The sequence below is a fragment of the Prionailurus viverrinus genome, chromosome A1 (genome assembly GCF_022837055.1).
Source record: "Prionailurus viverrinus isolate Anna chromosome A1, UM_Priviv_1.0, whole genome shotgun sequence".
Lineage (NCBI taxonomy): Eukaryota > Metazoa > Chordata > Mammalia > Carnivora > Felidae > Prionailurus > Prionailurus viverrinus.
The window spans coordinates 74083277-74098884 of NC_062561.1; the positions used below are offsets into that span (position 1 = coordinate 74083277).

Here is a 15608-nt window from a genome sequence, read left to right on the forward strand (position 1 = left end):
TTGATGATTTCAGGATAGTTTTAATGTTTCACTTATAAATAAAGTGATCTTGTTCATTTTGGTCCAGGAAGTTTCATTGAGGTCCAGAGTGTACCTAGTAGTGATGAACTTCAAGCTGAGTCACATGAAGCTTCCAGACCTCCCTCTGAACAAGATGAAGAGGAACCAGTAGGAACTGAGAAGGAAGAAGCCTCTGGTGACTCCGAGGGACCCCTAAGACACAACTCTGGAAGTGAGGCCTTGGATATTGAGCCACGCGACGAAGCTGAAAAAGATGCAGACAGTTCAGTCAATGAATGGCAAGATATTAATTTGGTAATAATATGACATTGAGTTTTAACTTATTGCTAAGAAAGAGCCAAGTTAAACAGCTTTTGAGCTTTAAGGAGTTACTGGATGAACATTTATTAGCTATTTGCATGCTTTTTTTTTTTTTTTTTTTCCTTAAATAACAAACTTATTTTTTCATAGTTCTGGGGATTGGGAAGTCTAAGATCAAGGTGCAGGCTATTGTTGGTTCCTGGTGAGAGCTCTTTTTCTGGCTTGTAGATGGCTGCCTTCTTGCCATGTCCTCACATGGTATGGGTGGAGTGGGGTGCGGGAGGGGGCTGGTAGAGGAGGGGAGGAAGAGGGTAGGGAGAGAGGGAAGGAGATATCTCTTTTTCTAAGGCTACAGTCCTATCAGATTAGGGCTCCACCTTTATGACCTCATTTAACCTTAATTATCTCCTGAAGATACTATCTCCAGATGCAGTCACATCTGGGGTTAGGGCTTTAACATGTGAAATTTGGGGGAACACAATTCAGTCCACAGCAAGAACCACATACAGTAGCACCTAAAAGCATAAAATACTGTGTGTGCAGCTTATAACATATGTGAAAGATAACGTTCAAAACTGCAAACACTAATGATAGAAATCAGGGAAGACCTAAATACATGTAGTTTTGGATGGGAAGACTCAATATCATTAAGATTCCAGTTCTCCCCAAACTGATCCATAGATTAATGGAATTCCAGTAAAACCCAACAGAAATTTTTGTTGGATATTAACAAGCCGATTCTAAAATTTATGCGCAAAAGCAACGAAACTAGAGTACTCAAAACAATTTTGAAAAAGAAAAAATTGGAGGACTTATATTACTTGATATCAGGATTTACTATAAAGCTACAGTAATCAGGACAGTATTATATTGGCTAAGGGTAGATACATAGATCAGTAGAACAAAGTAGAGTCCAGCAACAGAACCAAGTAACAATAATGAAGACAGTTTACTCTTGGCATAAAGGTAGACACATAGATCAACAGAACTTAATAGAAAGTACAGAAATAGATCTGTGCGTGTATGGACAACAGATTTTCAACAATGCTACAAAGGCAGTTGGATGGAGAAAGGATAGTCGTTTCAATGGTGCTAGAAAAATAAAAGAGCTTTGGTGCCTTGTATGATATACCAAAACCAACTAAAACATCACAAATTTTGAGGCAATGTGAAGTTGAGTCTTCTGACTTTGTTTTTTCAAAGTTGCTTCACTGTAATAAATCCTATGCATTTCCATATAAATTTTAGAATTAGCTTCTCAGTTTTGATGAGATTGCGTTGAATAAACAGATCGATTTAGGGAGAATTAGCATCTTAGCAACAAGGTATCTTCTGATCAGTGAATACAGGATATATCTTGATTCACTTAGATCTTTTGCAGTTTTCTCAGCAGTGTTTTACAGTTTTCCGTGTATAACTCTTACATATCCTTTGTCAGATTCATCTCCAAGTATTTCATATTTTTGATGTTATAGAAATTGATTTTAGTTTTTACAGTTTATAGCTTTTAGTGTATTCACAGTTATGAAATCATCACAGTTTTAGAACCTGTGCATCACCCCAAAAAGAAGCCTTGTACTGATTAGCGGTCATACCCCATGTCTTCCCTCAGCTCCTGGGAACCACTCATCAGTGGTCCACTCATTGACTTTCTGTCTCTGTGGATTTGTCTTTTCTGGAAATTCCAGATAAATGGGAGCATACAACTTGTGCCTTTTGTTTCTGGCTCCATTCATTTAGCAGAATGTTTTCAAGGTCCATCCATGTTGTAGCATGTGTTAGTACTTCTTTTTTTTTTTTTAATTAAAAAAAAAATTTTAAGTTTATTTATTTATTTTGGGAGAGAGAGAGAGTGTGCACGTGCACGAGTGAGCTGGGAGCAGCAGAGACAGAGAGAGAGAGAGAGAGAGAGAGGGAGAGAGAGAGAGAATGAATCCCAAGCAGGCTCTGCATTGTCAGTGCAGAGCTGGATGCAGGGCTCTAACTCACAAACCGAGAGATCAGGACCTGAGCTGAAATCAAGAGTTGGACGTTTAACTGGCTGAGCCATCCAGATGCCCCAGGACTTTATTTCTTTTTATTGCCAAATAGTATTCCACTGTATGGATGCATACCACATTTTATTCGTTCATCATTTGGTGGACATTTGGGTTGTTTATACTTTTTGGCTATTATGAAAAATGTTGTTATAAACTTCCATGTACAGGTTTTTGTGAGGATGTATGTCTTCATTTCTCTTTGGTCCACACCTAGGGGATAGAATTGCTGGGTCACAGGGTAACTGTGTTTAATCTTTTGAGGACCCATCAGACTGTTTTCTAAGTGGCTACACCATTCCCACCAGCAGTGCACAAGGGTTCCACAGTTATATCTCTTCTTTTGATTCTAGTCATCCTAGTGGATGGGAAGTGGTATCTTACCCAAGGGTTTTTTTAAATTCAATTTGTTTAAACTCAAAAACCCAAAACTGAGCAGTTTACCCATCTCTCCCCCTCCCCAGCCTCCCCAGCAACCACCAATTTATTCTCTGTATCTACAACCTATTAAAATCTTTTTAATTAAAAAAATTTTTTTAGATTCCACCTGTAAGAAAGATCATGTGGTAATTGTGTTTCTCTAATTTATTTTACTAGCATAATGCCCTCAAGGTCCATCCATGTTGTCACAAAAGGCAAGATTTCATTGTTTTTTTATGGCTGAATAGTATTTTCATTGTATGCATGTATAACACAGTTTGCTTTCTTTCTTTTTTAAAAAGATTTTGCTTTTAAGTAATCTCTACACTCAACTTGGGGCTTGAACTCACAACCCTAAGATCAAGAATCCCATGCTCTATTGGCTGAGCCAGCCAGGCCCCCCTATACCACAGTTTCTTTACTCACAGTTTCTATTTGCATACATCTTGTTCTTGCTGATGGCTCCTGTTTTGTGTAGGTTGCTGTCTGGGATGGTCTCCACTTCCATGTGATTTAGTGAGGGAACTCTAAAGAAATTACAGACTTACTCAGAAATCCAAGTGGAAAACTTCATAAGGAAGAGAGCTTATTTGGTAATTTACTCAGACTAAATGCAAGCTTTTTGTAAGACATGAGTTTAATTGGACTATTAATATAATTATCTACAGATGAAATTATTTTATAGGAGGAACTGGAAACTCTGGAGAGCAACCTGTTAGAACAACAGAATTCACTGAAAGCACAAAAACAGCAGCAAGAACGGATTGCTGCTACCGTGACAGGGCAGATGTTCCTGGAAAGCCAGGTAGGTGTACCAGCTCAAGCCTTCTTTAACGGTACATAGTGCTGCTTGTACTTAATCAGATTCCCCAAGGGAATGCAATAAGTGAAATGTTTACGCACTGCTCCCATTTCTGGTCACGGCCAGGTCCTGCATTCCACAGGGGTGATTGCGTGTCTGTAACTCCTCAGGAACTTCTTCGCCTGTTTGGCATTCCCTACATTGAGGCTCCCATGGAAGCAGAGGCTCAGTGCGCCATCCTGGATTTGACTGATCAAACTTCTGGGACGATCACTGATGATAGTGATATTTGGCTGTTTGGAGCACGGCATGTCTATAAAAACTTTTTTAATAAAAACAAGTTTGTAGAATATTACCAATATGTGGACTTTCACAACCAACTTGGTAAGACTTCAGAGTATGATTACTTTGAATTTGTATTATGAATTTTTTCCTGTCCAAGGAACTAATTTGATGTATTAATGGAAATGGTTGGTCTATACAAGTTTTCATGTAAGTGATCTTTTGCTTATATAGAGGAATAGGATTTTTAAATTAGAATTAAGAATTAAAACCCTAGTCATGTTTAGGCATGTTCTGCATTTTTAATTACCTGACCTGCTTAGACTTTGACTGGTTACCTGAGGTCTCCAGAGTAAACCAAAGGTGGTAGAGATGGGGAGGCAGGGGGGAGTCACTCCTGCTGGAGTCGTGAGCTTCGTGGCCCTCTGTTGGCTTTTCTGGCAGTGATTCTTCCTTTTCCCATTTATTTAACAAATATATATCAATTCCTCTATGCCGGGTATTGTCCTTGGCAGTGGGGAAACAGCGGAGAATGAAAGTCTGGTAGGAGAAACAGATGATAAGTGTAAACCATAATTCGACATAAGTACCATATAGAAAAATAAAGCTGTAAAAGAGGAGAGGGTGACTTATAGGCACAGGAAGTGTGTGTGCTGTCGTATACAGAGTTGTGCTAAGGAAAGACTACTAATAGGTAGCTTTTGGGCTAGGACCTAAAAAAAAGAGGTGGTGAGTGTTGTACATACCTTAGGGATGAGCGTGTCTGACAAAGGCCCTAGAGAGTGCAAAGGCCCTGAGGCAGAGGCTTGCTTGGTGTGTTCTAGTAAAAATGTTAAAAATATAAAATGATTTTTACTTTTATAGGATTAGACCGGAATAAATTAATAAATTTGGCCTATTTGCTTGGAAGTGATTATACAGAAGGAATACCAACTGTAGGTTGTGTTACAGCCATGGAAATTCTCAATGAATTCCCTGGACATGGCCTGGAACCTCTCCTAAAATTCTCGTAAGTTCTTTGTTAATTTATTTAATTCAGATGTTTATGTAAATACCCAGTGTAACAAACAGAACTATTATTTACATCATGAACTGTTACAAATCACTGTTCATTGGGAAAACAGAAGGAGGAATAGATTGGGTTACTAAACTTGTTTTCCCTTTTCTATAGTTCAATGAAATCAGAGACAATGTTTTTAGAGACACCAGACTTATCCTAGTTCAGGGGTACATAGCCAGGCCTATGGGATTTCATAGTCAAGTAGAAATTTCTGTTTCATTCATTCAGATATTTATTTAGTAGGGACTGTGTGTCAGACAGCCTGCGAGACTGGGGTAGGAGTGATAACTAAGTCTCCACTGCGATCTCACGGAGCCCCATGCTCTTGGGGAAGAAGAGAAACAAACATGTACCTGTACTTGTGTGTGTCAGGTGTTCTGAACGGTCAGGCAGAGAAGGCATGGAAATAGGATGCTGAGAACTTTGTATTGGGCCCTGCTGTCCTTCTTGCTGAGTGTACTCAGGTGTGTCCCCTGGTGGGGCTGCCTTCCAGCCAGAGCCCAGGTTGTGTTGTCCTTCGGGTACTGAGATGGTAGTTAGGACGATGTCTGTGAAAGTCCTTCTTTCTTTCAGGTTAGTCATTGATCACATTTAAAAAAAATTGGAATATAAGTCATATACCATAAATTTCACAGTTCAGTGGCTTGTAGTTTATTTGTGAGGTTGTGATGGTATTTTCTAACCACCACCTTGTCAAGAGATACTGTTTGGTAGTAGTTGACTTAATGATTCTTTAGAGTTCTTTCCAGATGTGCCTCCTGTGTCTGAAAAATGCTCAGATGTTCGTCTCTAAAGGATCAGTGATTAAAATTAAAACTTAAATACAGAAATGGTTTTGTTTTTTTTTTTAATTTTTTTTTTCAACATTTATTTATTTTTGGGACAGAGAGAGACAGAGCATGAACGGGGGAGGGGCAGAGAGAGAGGGAGACACAGAATCGGAAACAGGCTCCAGGCTCTGAGCCATCAGCACAGAGCCCGACGCGGGGCTCGAACTCACGGACCGCGAGATCGTGACCTGGCTGAAGTCGGACGCTTAACCGACTGCGCCACCCAGGCGCCCCCAGAAATGGTTTTAATATTCGCTGTACTCCAGCTGTAGCATACATATCAATGTATGTATTTTATGCTTTCTTTATCTCTGTCTTCATAATTTGCATATTATTGAGGAAATAATATACTGTAAGTCACTTACTAGGTAGCTTGTAGGTCATGGTATATCAGTAACTTGAAAAACTGCAAATAACTTTATTATACAAATAATAGAAAAATTATGATATGAATTAAAGCAATTAATATTTTGATTTATATAATTTTAGACTTTTCTATGCACAGTATACTCTATTCATTGTATATATACAAACATACATGCATGTGTACTCATATAAGTGTGTATTATTTCTTTTTATAAGAATGGGATGATTTCATCTACTTTTTACAATGTATAGGTTATTATCAGGGTCTTTTTTAAATTTTTAGTTTTTAGTTTTTTTAATAAACATTTTTTGGGAGAGAGAGAGAGCACGAGCAGGGGAGAGGGGCAGAGGGAGAGAGAGAATCTTAAGCAGGCTCCATGCCCAGTGCAGAACTTGATGTGGGTCTCAATTTCACTACCATGAGATCATTACCTGAGCGGAAATCAAGACTTGGACGTTTAACTGATTGAGCCACATGGGTGCCCCAAGTATCAGTTTTTAATGACTCTGTGGTAGTCTTGATGTATCATGATTAATTAATTTAATCAGAAACTGGTTGTTATTTTTATTTTTTTTTAAGTCTAAACAAACATGATTTGAGTGTCTTTGTAGACCTATATTTGGGTTCTTACCTAATTATTTTAGGATAAGTAAAAATGGTATTTAGGTTTTCAATTTGATATCCCAATTTTTTTTTGTTGGTGAAAATTTGAATTTGTGATACAGTGAATGCCTATTTATGCCATTTTTTCTCTCTCAGTAAATTTTGCTTGTTTGTTGTCAGTTGAATGGTGTACATTTTCAGAGTCCACTTTAGCTGTTTCTGGTTTGCTTGTCTAGCTGGTCGATGGCAGAGAGGAGCAGCCTTCGCTGTGCCTGGCTGGGCAGTGTTAAGGCCAATGTGGAGTTAAAGAGCAGGAAGAGAAGCTGAAGAGCAGTAAAATTGAGGACGTTGCCTTGCTTTCATTTCTGCGTTCCCTTTCTCCCAAGCGGGCCCTGGCCAGTCACCCTCCACCCCTGTAAGGTGGAGCTGCTCTGGGCTCGCCTGCGAGTTCAGCCCAGCTATGCATGGTTTGGTCAACCACGAAAGAGGGGCTCTAATTTTGAATTGGCTACCAACATTTAAACTGGGGGATATTTCACAGAACATTTTGGATGCTTGGGGGAAAATGAGGTCTGAAAACACTGGGCCCAAAGAGCCCCGAAAGAGCAGGTCCAGAGAACAGCAGGCCACCTGGCCCGGGCCCAGACCCTTCAGTCTTACCACAGTCGCTTCCGCCAGCAGGGCTGATTGGCCGACTGTCTTGCATCTTTATGTGAGTGCCTGGCCCTCTTGCTTTCAGGAAGGGTGATTGTTTCTTGTGGGGAGTGCTCAGCATGTTGTGCTGATCTTCCTAGCGGACAATCCGAATTACTTATCTCAAAGGTGAAAATTCAAAAGAGTGGGGAAGAATTACAGGTATTCCCTTAGTGCATTCTTGGAAACGGTATTCTTTTTTCCTTTTTCCTTTTGGCCCTGCGGCGAAGACTGCAATTAGTCTTTTGTAACACTAGATGGCGCTCCTGCATCGGTGAGGTGGGGCTGGCTGAGAGCAAACCTGAGTTAGTTTCTGATACTAGTAAGCATGTTAAGCATGTTAAGCATGAGGTAGAGGTTTTGTTTTTTTAAGTTCCATTGAGTGTATAGATTGGTGAGGGTTACCTTTATGTTTTTATTTTAACTTTATGCCATTCGTGTTTCCTAATTGTATAAATTTTTCTGGTTATCTCTTGCTGTATTATAAAATACGTTAAACCTCAGCGGCTTCAGACAGCAGCAGCCATTGATTTTGCCCATGAATCTGCAGTTTGGTGAGGCTGTGTGGACGTGTCTTGGGTTCCATGTGTGTCGGGGGGCCGCTCCGCTGGGCTAGAGGATCCATTGGAGTTGGAGCCACAGATCTGGCCAGTGGTGCTGTCAGCCGGGAGTCCAGCCAGAATGGTGAACCCTGTCCGTCTGGACCTCCTCACTAGCGGGCGCTTCCTCACAGCATGTCGGCTGCTTCCAAGGCAGATATTCTCAGGGCTGGGATGTGGAAACTGCAGCCCCTGAAGACCTGGCCCAGCATCACTTCCTTGGTCACAGAGCCCACCCGGCTCGAGGGAAGGGATGCCACGCCACTTCTGGATGGCAGGAGAGTCACGGAACGTGTGGCTCTCTTGAACTTGCCATGGTAATTTATGGTCACAATGGAAAAACTGAGGAAGGAATAAAATATGAAGAAGAAAATGAACAGCTCTGTCCTTGCTTAGAACATTGCCTAGCCCACAGTAAAATAATAGTTGTTGCTGTTTTTCTTATTTTAAATTGGCTTGCTTATGTTTTCTCTTTCTCACATATATGCATTTTCCCCAAAATTGATGTTAGACTTTATATAGACTCATGTTCTGCATTTTTAAAAATTTAACATGTTCTTGGCATTTTTACATATTCTTAAATATTCTTGGGTCTGTTACTATAGTTGGTTTGAGGTAAATGATACAGTTTACTTCATTTTACTGCAAGAAAGAGACCCAGAGAAGCTGTGGGCTCTGGAGGGAGATCCTCAGGTTCTGACCCTCCCAGTCCCAGCTGTGAAATCTTGAGCAGGTAGTGACTTCTGCTGGCATTCAGCTCTTCATCTGTGATGTGAGGACAGTGGTCAGACTGTGGCCGTGTGATATACGGCGTGTAGAAGAGCTAACACGGTGCCAGGCATGGTAGGCTTTCAGTCAGTGTTTGCCATCGTTACATGTTGTGGTGAAGAACATTAAAAATGATGAAGTTGTTCTCTGTGGGTCATAGGATTTGTTCTGGAGTTGGGACTTGACGTTGCGTCTTCTATCTAAGTATAGGCCTGTATCTGCAGCGTTTCCACTATAATGTCGTGGTCTGTCTCCTTTGCCTTCTAGAGAGTGGTGGCATGAAGCTCAAAAAAGTAAGAAGATAAGACCTGACCCCTATGACACCAAAGTGAAAAAAAAATTACGCAAGCTGCAACTCACACCTGGCTTTCCCAACCCAGCTGTGGCAGACGCTTACCTCAAACCTGTGGTGGATGACTCCAGGGGGTCATTTCTGTGGGGGAAGCCAGATCTCGACAAAATTAGAGAATATCCTTTTACTTCTTTAAACGTAAAGGAATGCTGAGCCAAGTATGTGTTTCCGTTTGCAACTGAGGGAACATGCACTAGGATCCACTTTTTCTTAACATTCTGTCTATCTAAGATGCTCCTTTTTCTCTCTCCTTAGGATTTTTCCTTTTCCTTTTTTTTTTTTTTGTGGTAAAATACACTGAACAGAATTTATCATCTTAACATTTTAAGTGTACCCATCAGTGCCATTAAATACATTCACATTGTTGTGCACCAATCCCCACCATCTACCCCCATATTGTTTTCATCCGGAAAGAACCGAAACCCTGTCCCCATTACACAGTAACTCCCCTTCTGCCTCCACTCAGCTCTCGGTGACCACAGTCAGCTGTCTCTGTGATTTTGACTAAGGACCTCCTTGACTAAGGAATCCTACAGTATTGGTCTTTTTGTGTCTGACTTATGTCACTTAGCGTAATGTCTTCAAAGTTCATCCGTGTTGTAGCACGTGTCAGAGTTTCCTTCCTTTTAAGGCTGAATAACACTCTGTTGTGTGGAAGCCCCACATTTTGCTTATCTGTCCATCTATAGGTGGCTACTTGCTTTGCTTCCGTGTTTTAGCTATCATGAATAATCTCTTTAGCGTTAAACAAGGTCTTTCCTGAAATAAGTAGTGATAAGCATTCATAGATACTACCACAAACTAAGTATTAATTCATTCTGAAAGAATAGAAAAGATTAGTAGTTTTGTTTTTTATTATTATTTATATGTTCCTTTCTGCATATTTATTTATTTATTTATTTATTTTTTTTTTTTTTTTATTTTTTTTTCAACGTTTTATTTTATTTTTGGGACAGAGAGAGACAGAGCATGAACGGGGGAGGGGCAGAGAGAGAGGGAGACACAGAATCGGAAACAGGCTCCAGGCTCTGAGCCATCAGCCCAGAGCCCGACGCGGGGCTCAAACTCGCGGACTGTGAGATCGTGACCTGGCTGAAGTCGGACGCTTAACCGACTGCGCCACCCAGGCGCCCCCCTTTCTGCATATTTAAATAATGATTTGGATAGGTGTTTAAACGTTTAACAGTATTAGTCTAACTACAATATTTTTCTCTCAGAGACGTATGTATGATATCTGAAACTTGTTTTTAATCTAGGTTAACTGTTTTCCATAGTAACGAGTCTTTGATGTCCTAAAATGAGAATTGGATATGTCTTATCTTAGAGGACACTGAAGTCATTGTCATTCTTTTGTCTACCACTTATTCCTTATAAATAGGAAAATCTCTAAGATCTGGGGAATGGAATTAGGGTGAGTTCTTTGGACCTTTTTATTTATCACTTGTTTAAATATATTTAAAAACACGTAGAAGCCTTAACTGCCTGCATATTTTGTCAGCGTTATTTTGGTTGGAACAGGACAAAGACAGATGAGTCTCTGTTTCCAGTATTAAAGCAACTAAACGCCCAGCAGGTAATCATGGCAGCTCTTTTCCTAAATTCAGGGTGAGGAGTGAACTTAGGAAGGCTGTGAGTGGCAGCTGTTAAAGATGAGTTACTCTTTTATCTTAGGGCATATGACATCCATTTTAAAATTATTATGCTTTAGATAAGAGAACAGAGGAAAACAGAAAAAGAAAACTGCGCTTTGTCTTAATTTTTGAATTTCACTCTTAGGGCTGGACTTTGGTGTCTTTGCAGTATTCATTCTGACTTTGAAAAAAAAAGTCTAATAATGGATCACACACTGAGGTGTTTATGGTTGAATATTTTACTTTTTCAGAGCTATTTTCATTTTTAAAAAGTCGGGGAAGTGTCCAGTCCAAAGCAATCCTGATCATTAAATTCTCCTCAAGTACTAATGCTCCTTAATTCTATATGTGAATCATCATCATTATGGCATGTTGGCAGGAGAGATTTTTGAGGAGAAACGAGGCCTTTGTATGTCCCTCAGTTCTCCCGAGTTGGTAGATAATTGTGTCTTGCTCATCTGTGAGTATGTTCCTACCCGTACAGAAAACTGTTCCTACCCCAGGAACAACCTCCAAAATATTTCTACTGAATGGTTTACCTGTACGTATGGGACCATATCCTGTAAGATACTTATATTTAAATCTATTGTCATCAAGCTTGGTTAGTTTTGAAAAAAAAAAAAAAAAAACATAAAACTGACATGCTTTTCCAGAAAGAGTCTCCTGTTGCTTATTTGAGGGCTCTCTCTAATACAGACGTTGTATGCCAACAGACTCGGAAAGCTTCTTGGCTTAGTGACTGATTACTCCTTAATTTCAGATATATTTTATTATAGTATGTTTTTTCCCTTACCTTGTAGAAGTTAGTATAAATTTATTTCCCCTAAATTAGAGAGTGAAAAAAAATGCATTAAAATTATCCATTATTTACTTTCTCTGACACAGATGTTAACATTTAGGTCTATTTTCTTTTATTCCCACCCCCCCACCCCCATTCCCACATAGATTTGTTGTCACACATAAGTGCAGTCTGATAGATCTGACTCCCCCCATACTTAATAACAGAGGACTATTTTCTGTATTGCATAGGTTTCATAATTTCAAGTGACCAGATTGCATTTCATCGAAGAGATTTCACTTACTGGTTGAGTTTACTTAGCAGGCCCTCCATTTTCAGGTTTTCCTAAATAATGGTGTGGTGAACATTAGGCATATAACTTTTCCCGAATGCAACTGTCCTCCTAGAAGAGGGTTTGCTAACCAAAACACATGCCTGTTTCCTACGACTCCCAATATGCTGTGAGGTTGTCTCCTCAGTGTATCGCATGAGGATGATGAGTTCAAAAGAAAGGAAGAGTGAAATTTGGAAACAGCTGTGACACTGTGTTGCTCCTGGAGGAGGTGGTCTTTTCGGCTACTGAGAAATATTTCAGTCTCATTACGTGCCTTGGAAGGGGGTTCTTATTTGAGCTGTGTACAGGGGACTTGGGGGTGACAGAGGTGGTACAAGTACTGCTTTCAGTATGATCTAGAAAAATAAAACCTATCTCCAGCAAATCACGTAGGAGAGATTTGGCTTTTGAGAGAGAATGAATTCATATTCTCTGAAACAGCCCTCCGAAGCTGGTGATCAAAGTGGAACTCTTTGATTTGCTTTAGAAAGTTTACCTCCTTGGCTGATTTTTTATTTCATTTCATTTTTTTAGACACAGCTCCGAATTGATTCTTTCTTTAGATTAGCTCAACAGGAGAGACGAGATGCTAAGGGTATTAGGAGCCAGAGACTTAACAGAGCTGTGACATGTATGCTGAGAAAAGAAAGAGAAGAAGAGGCCAGTGAAATAGAAGCGGTGTCTGTTGCCATGGAGAAAGACTGTGAGTTCCTGGATACGGCACAAGGAAAAACCCAGAAGAGATGCATGGCAAATAAACGGAAAGAGTCATCAAACCTGAAAAGAAAGAGGCTTTCAGATCCTAAGCAAGTGAATAAATGTGGTGGGTTTCTGGGGGGCACCTGCCTCTCGCCGTCATCCGGGGCGTCTTCTGGGGAGGATGCTGAGTATGTATCTTTGGTGAACCTGCAAAGGGGGAAAGCAGCTGAGGAGCCCCCCATCAGCCGTCCAGCTTTGCCAAGAGCAGGGCGCCCTGCTCCTGTCCGCGACGAAGACTCGACCAGCAGCAGCTCTAGTGATGATGACCGAGCGGGGACAGCACCAGTGCTGGTGACTGCCAGATCTGTGTTTGGGAAGAAAAAGGGAAAACTGAGAGGTACCAGAGGGAGAAAGAAGAAAAGCTAATTTAAACCAGTGTGTTCTCCGTCATCGGGTACAACTTAACATCTTGTAATGAATTTGTTGTGATGAAATAGTACAATTAAAAGTATTTGCACAATTTTTTTATTGTGTGGTTTGTAAAACTACGGATGCAGAGCTTGACAGTTACTTGTTTTCTGATATGTTTTTCTAGTGTTTTCCACGTCATTGAGTATTTCCTTGTATTCACAGTCTTTGTTCATGTTTCTATTATCATACGGTGTCTGATGCTTTCTGACAGCATTGACAGAAAGGAAGGGATTTCTGTTGGTCAGTGGTCAGTGTCTATATGCATTTCCCCCTGACTTTCCAACCCCGATGAGAAGAAAGATCTCCTTATTTCTTATTCCATAACAGTGGCAGTTGCCCACAACTACGTGAAGTCCTGTTTTCTGCACCTTCCCCTTTTTCCTCAGCGGCCATGTAAGAGGATAGCAGGAGGGAACCTCACTTTGCTGCCACATCCTTTGAAAAGTATGTTTGCTGTGGTTCTAGCAAAATAATGAGGAAGCTGGAATGGGGTGCGTGATTCCCCTGTGAGTATTAACTGTATACGGGAGCCTCTGTACCGTAATGTTTCTCTTTTAAGATGATTTGGTTGTCACAAGCCAACTTGTGTGTAAGTGGCTGTGGGGGCTCAGGACTGCGGCTGAACCGATGTAGGTGGGTGACTTCAGGGGTGGCTTCCAGAGGTCGATTACTGTTGATAGAGACATTGCTCTAGAGCGCCCTGGCCACGGTTACTTTAGTGTTGTTCCTGCTGAGACCTCTCCCAACAGCGGCTCTCAAAGTTCTGATTGCTTATGGTGAAGAGCAGGCTGAGCTTGGGTTCTTTGGCCTTCAGAGGTACTGTCTTCCCAAGTCTGTGTCTTTTCTGACATCTTTGGTCTTTCCATCTTGACTGATTTTCTTCCTCTGCCTTCAAATAATCGACATCATCACCAATGAATGCTAAATACAGATACCTTTCAACAACCGTTGACTGACTGTTGGCTGCTTTTTTTTTTTTAGGCTTTTGTTTATTTTCACCTTTTAGCCCAACTTCTCAAATAGTTGATCTGCAGCTGCTGCTTTTCCTTGCTTATTACTTATTCTTTCCCAATTTGAAATATCTTGTCTGCTTCTACCAGTCTTCTCTAGCAGCTTTCTTCTGGAGTCAACCATGGCTTCCACGTAAATATACTCAGATCTGTTTTTAATGCTTCTTTTCTCTGGAGGCATTTGAAGCAGAACACTTTTTTGGGGATGGAATGGGAGAACATTAACTTTTCCATATTATCCTCATTTCTCAAAGCTACCTAATAATTGGGAGTTTTCTGCATATGTGTTTGTAGATAGTACTTTTGTTAAAATTGAATTCTGTTGTCTTTAATAGATAATTTACATTTGTTTTGCCCTACAATAGCTGGGGTGAAGGCTGAGCTCCTGTAGCAAAGAGATGTTCATATGCAGTGGCCTAGATAAGCTGGACAGTTATTCATCTCCCAGTCAACAGGCTGACCAGTCTGAGCCGGTTGGGCAGCTGTCCACCATGAGGTCATTCAGGGTCCCAGGATCAGCCATCCCCTAGGCTGCTGTCTAACGTGAAGGTCTAGGTCCCTGCTACATCTGCTTCTAGCCACTCTTTGGTTGGGAAGTTAGCCTCTTGCCCTAAACATCTTATTGAGCAAAGGCCTTGAGTGGAGAGTCAGTGCTGAGTGTGGGGTTTATTTCTCTGTGCTTTCTGGGATCTTGGGCTCCCAATTCCTGGCTACCTTGCCGGCCCCAAACACTGTACTTTGTCTCCTGGGTTCTGTGAGATCTCCTGAAATTCCACTGGCATCCCTCCCTGTTGTCTCCCCTTTGCCCTCTCGGCCTCTTTACCCCAATAGTCAGCAAAAACCTGGAATTCTTGGTTGCCTTGACAACTCTCTGATGACCTTTCGTGTGTGTGTGTGTGTGTGTGTGTGTGTGTGTGTGTAATTTGCTTTTCTAGTTCTCAGAAGCAGAGGTAGGCTATAAGCTACTTACAGTTGGAGGCAGAAGTATCCATGTACTTTTCAGACAGTTCAGTGTAACTGAAGTGATCATTGTTATCATGTCACTTTAAATGATCGATTTAGGGATTCTGCCTCTTAAGAAATCCAGCACTGAGGTCTCGTGATCTTTTAAACAACCCCTTGAAAAAGGCAGGTTCTGTTTAAAAAAAAATTTTTTTTTAATGTTTCTTTATTTTTGAGAGAGAGACCGAACGTGAGCGGGGGAGGAGCAGAGAGAGAGGGAGACACAGAATCCTAAGCAGGCTCCAGGCTGTGAGTTGTCAGCACAAAGCCGGACGCGGGGCTTGAGCTCATGTACTACAAGATCATGACTTGAGCCGAAGTCTAACGCTTAACTGAGTCACCCAGTCGCCCCTAGACAGGTGATTTTTATTCACCAAATGATTCTTTATTCTTGTTTTAAAGAAAGCCAAAGAGAGAGAATGCCCTCTGCCTAGAATTAACCACCTATGAATAATAGTTTTCATTGTTTAGGATTTTGCAGTTTGCGGAATATTTTTTTTTACCTGCCATTTTTTTCATCCCACAAATACTGCATACCTTTTACATCCCT

The 15608-nt window shown here is 40.8% G+C and overlaps 1 protein-coding gene across 2 annotated transcripts in view; it reads left to right on the plus strand.

Moving 5' to 3' along the window:
- BIVM (basic, immunoglobulin-like variable motif containing) overlaps positions 1-13099 on the plus strand; it is a 78451-nt gene extending 65352 nt beyond the window's left edge. For both annotated transcript variants that reach the window (XM_047848714.1, XM_047848686.1), the window contains 7 exons: positions 68-315; positions 3463-3582; positions 3750-3963; positions 4726-4870; positions 9049-9249; positions 10622-10706; positions 12411-13099. In XM_047848714.1, the coding sequence (XP_047704670.1) occupies positions 68-315; positions 3463-3582; positions 3750-3963; positions 4726-4870; positions 9049-9249; positions 10622-10706; positions 12411-13001 (1604 nt within the window). In that variant the 3' untranslated portion in view covers positions 13002-13099. The remainder of the gene's footprint in view (positions 1-67; positions 316-3462; positions 3583-3749; positions 3964-4725; positions 4871-9048; positions 9250-10621; positions 10707-12410) is intronic.
- Positions 13100-15608: the final 2509 nt, after the last annotated feature.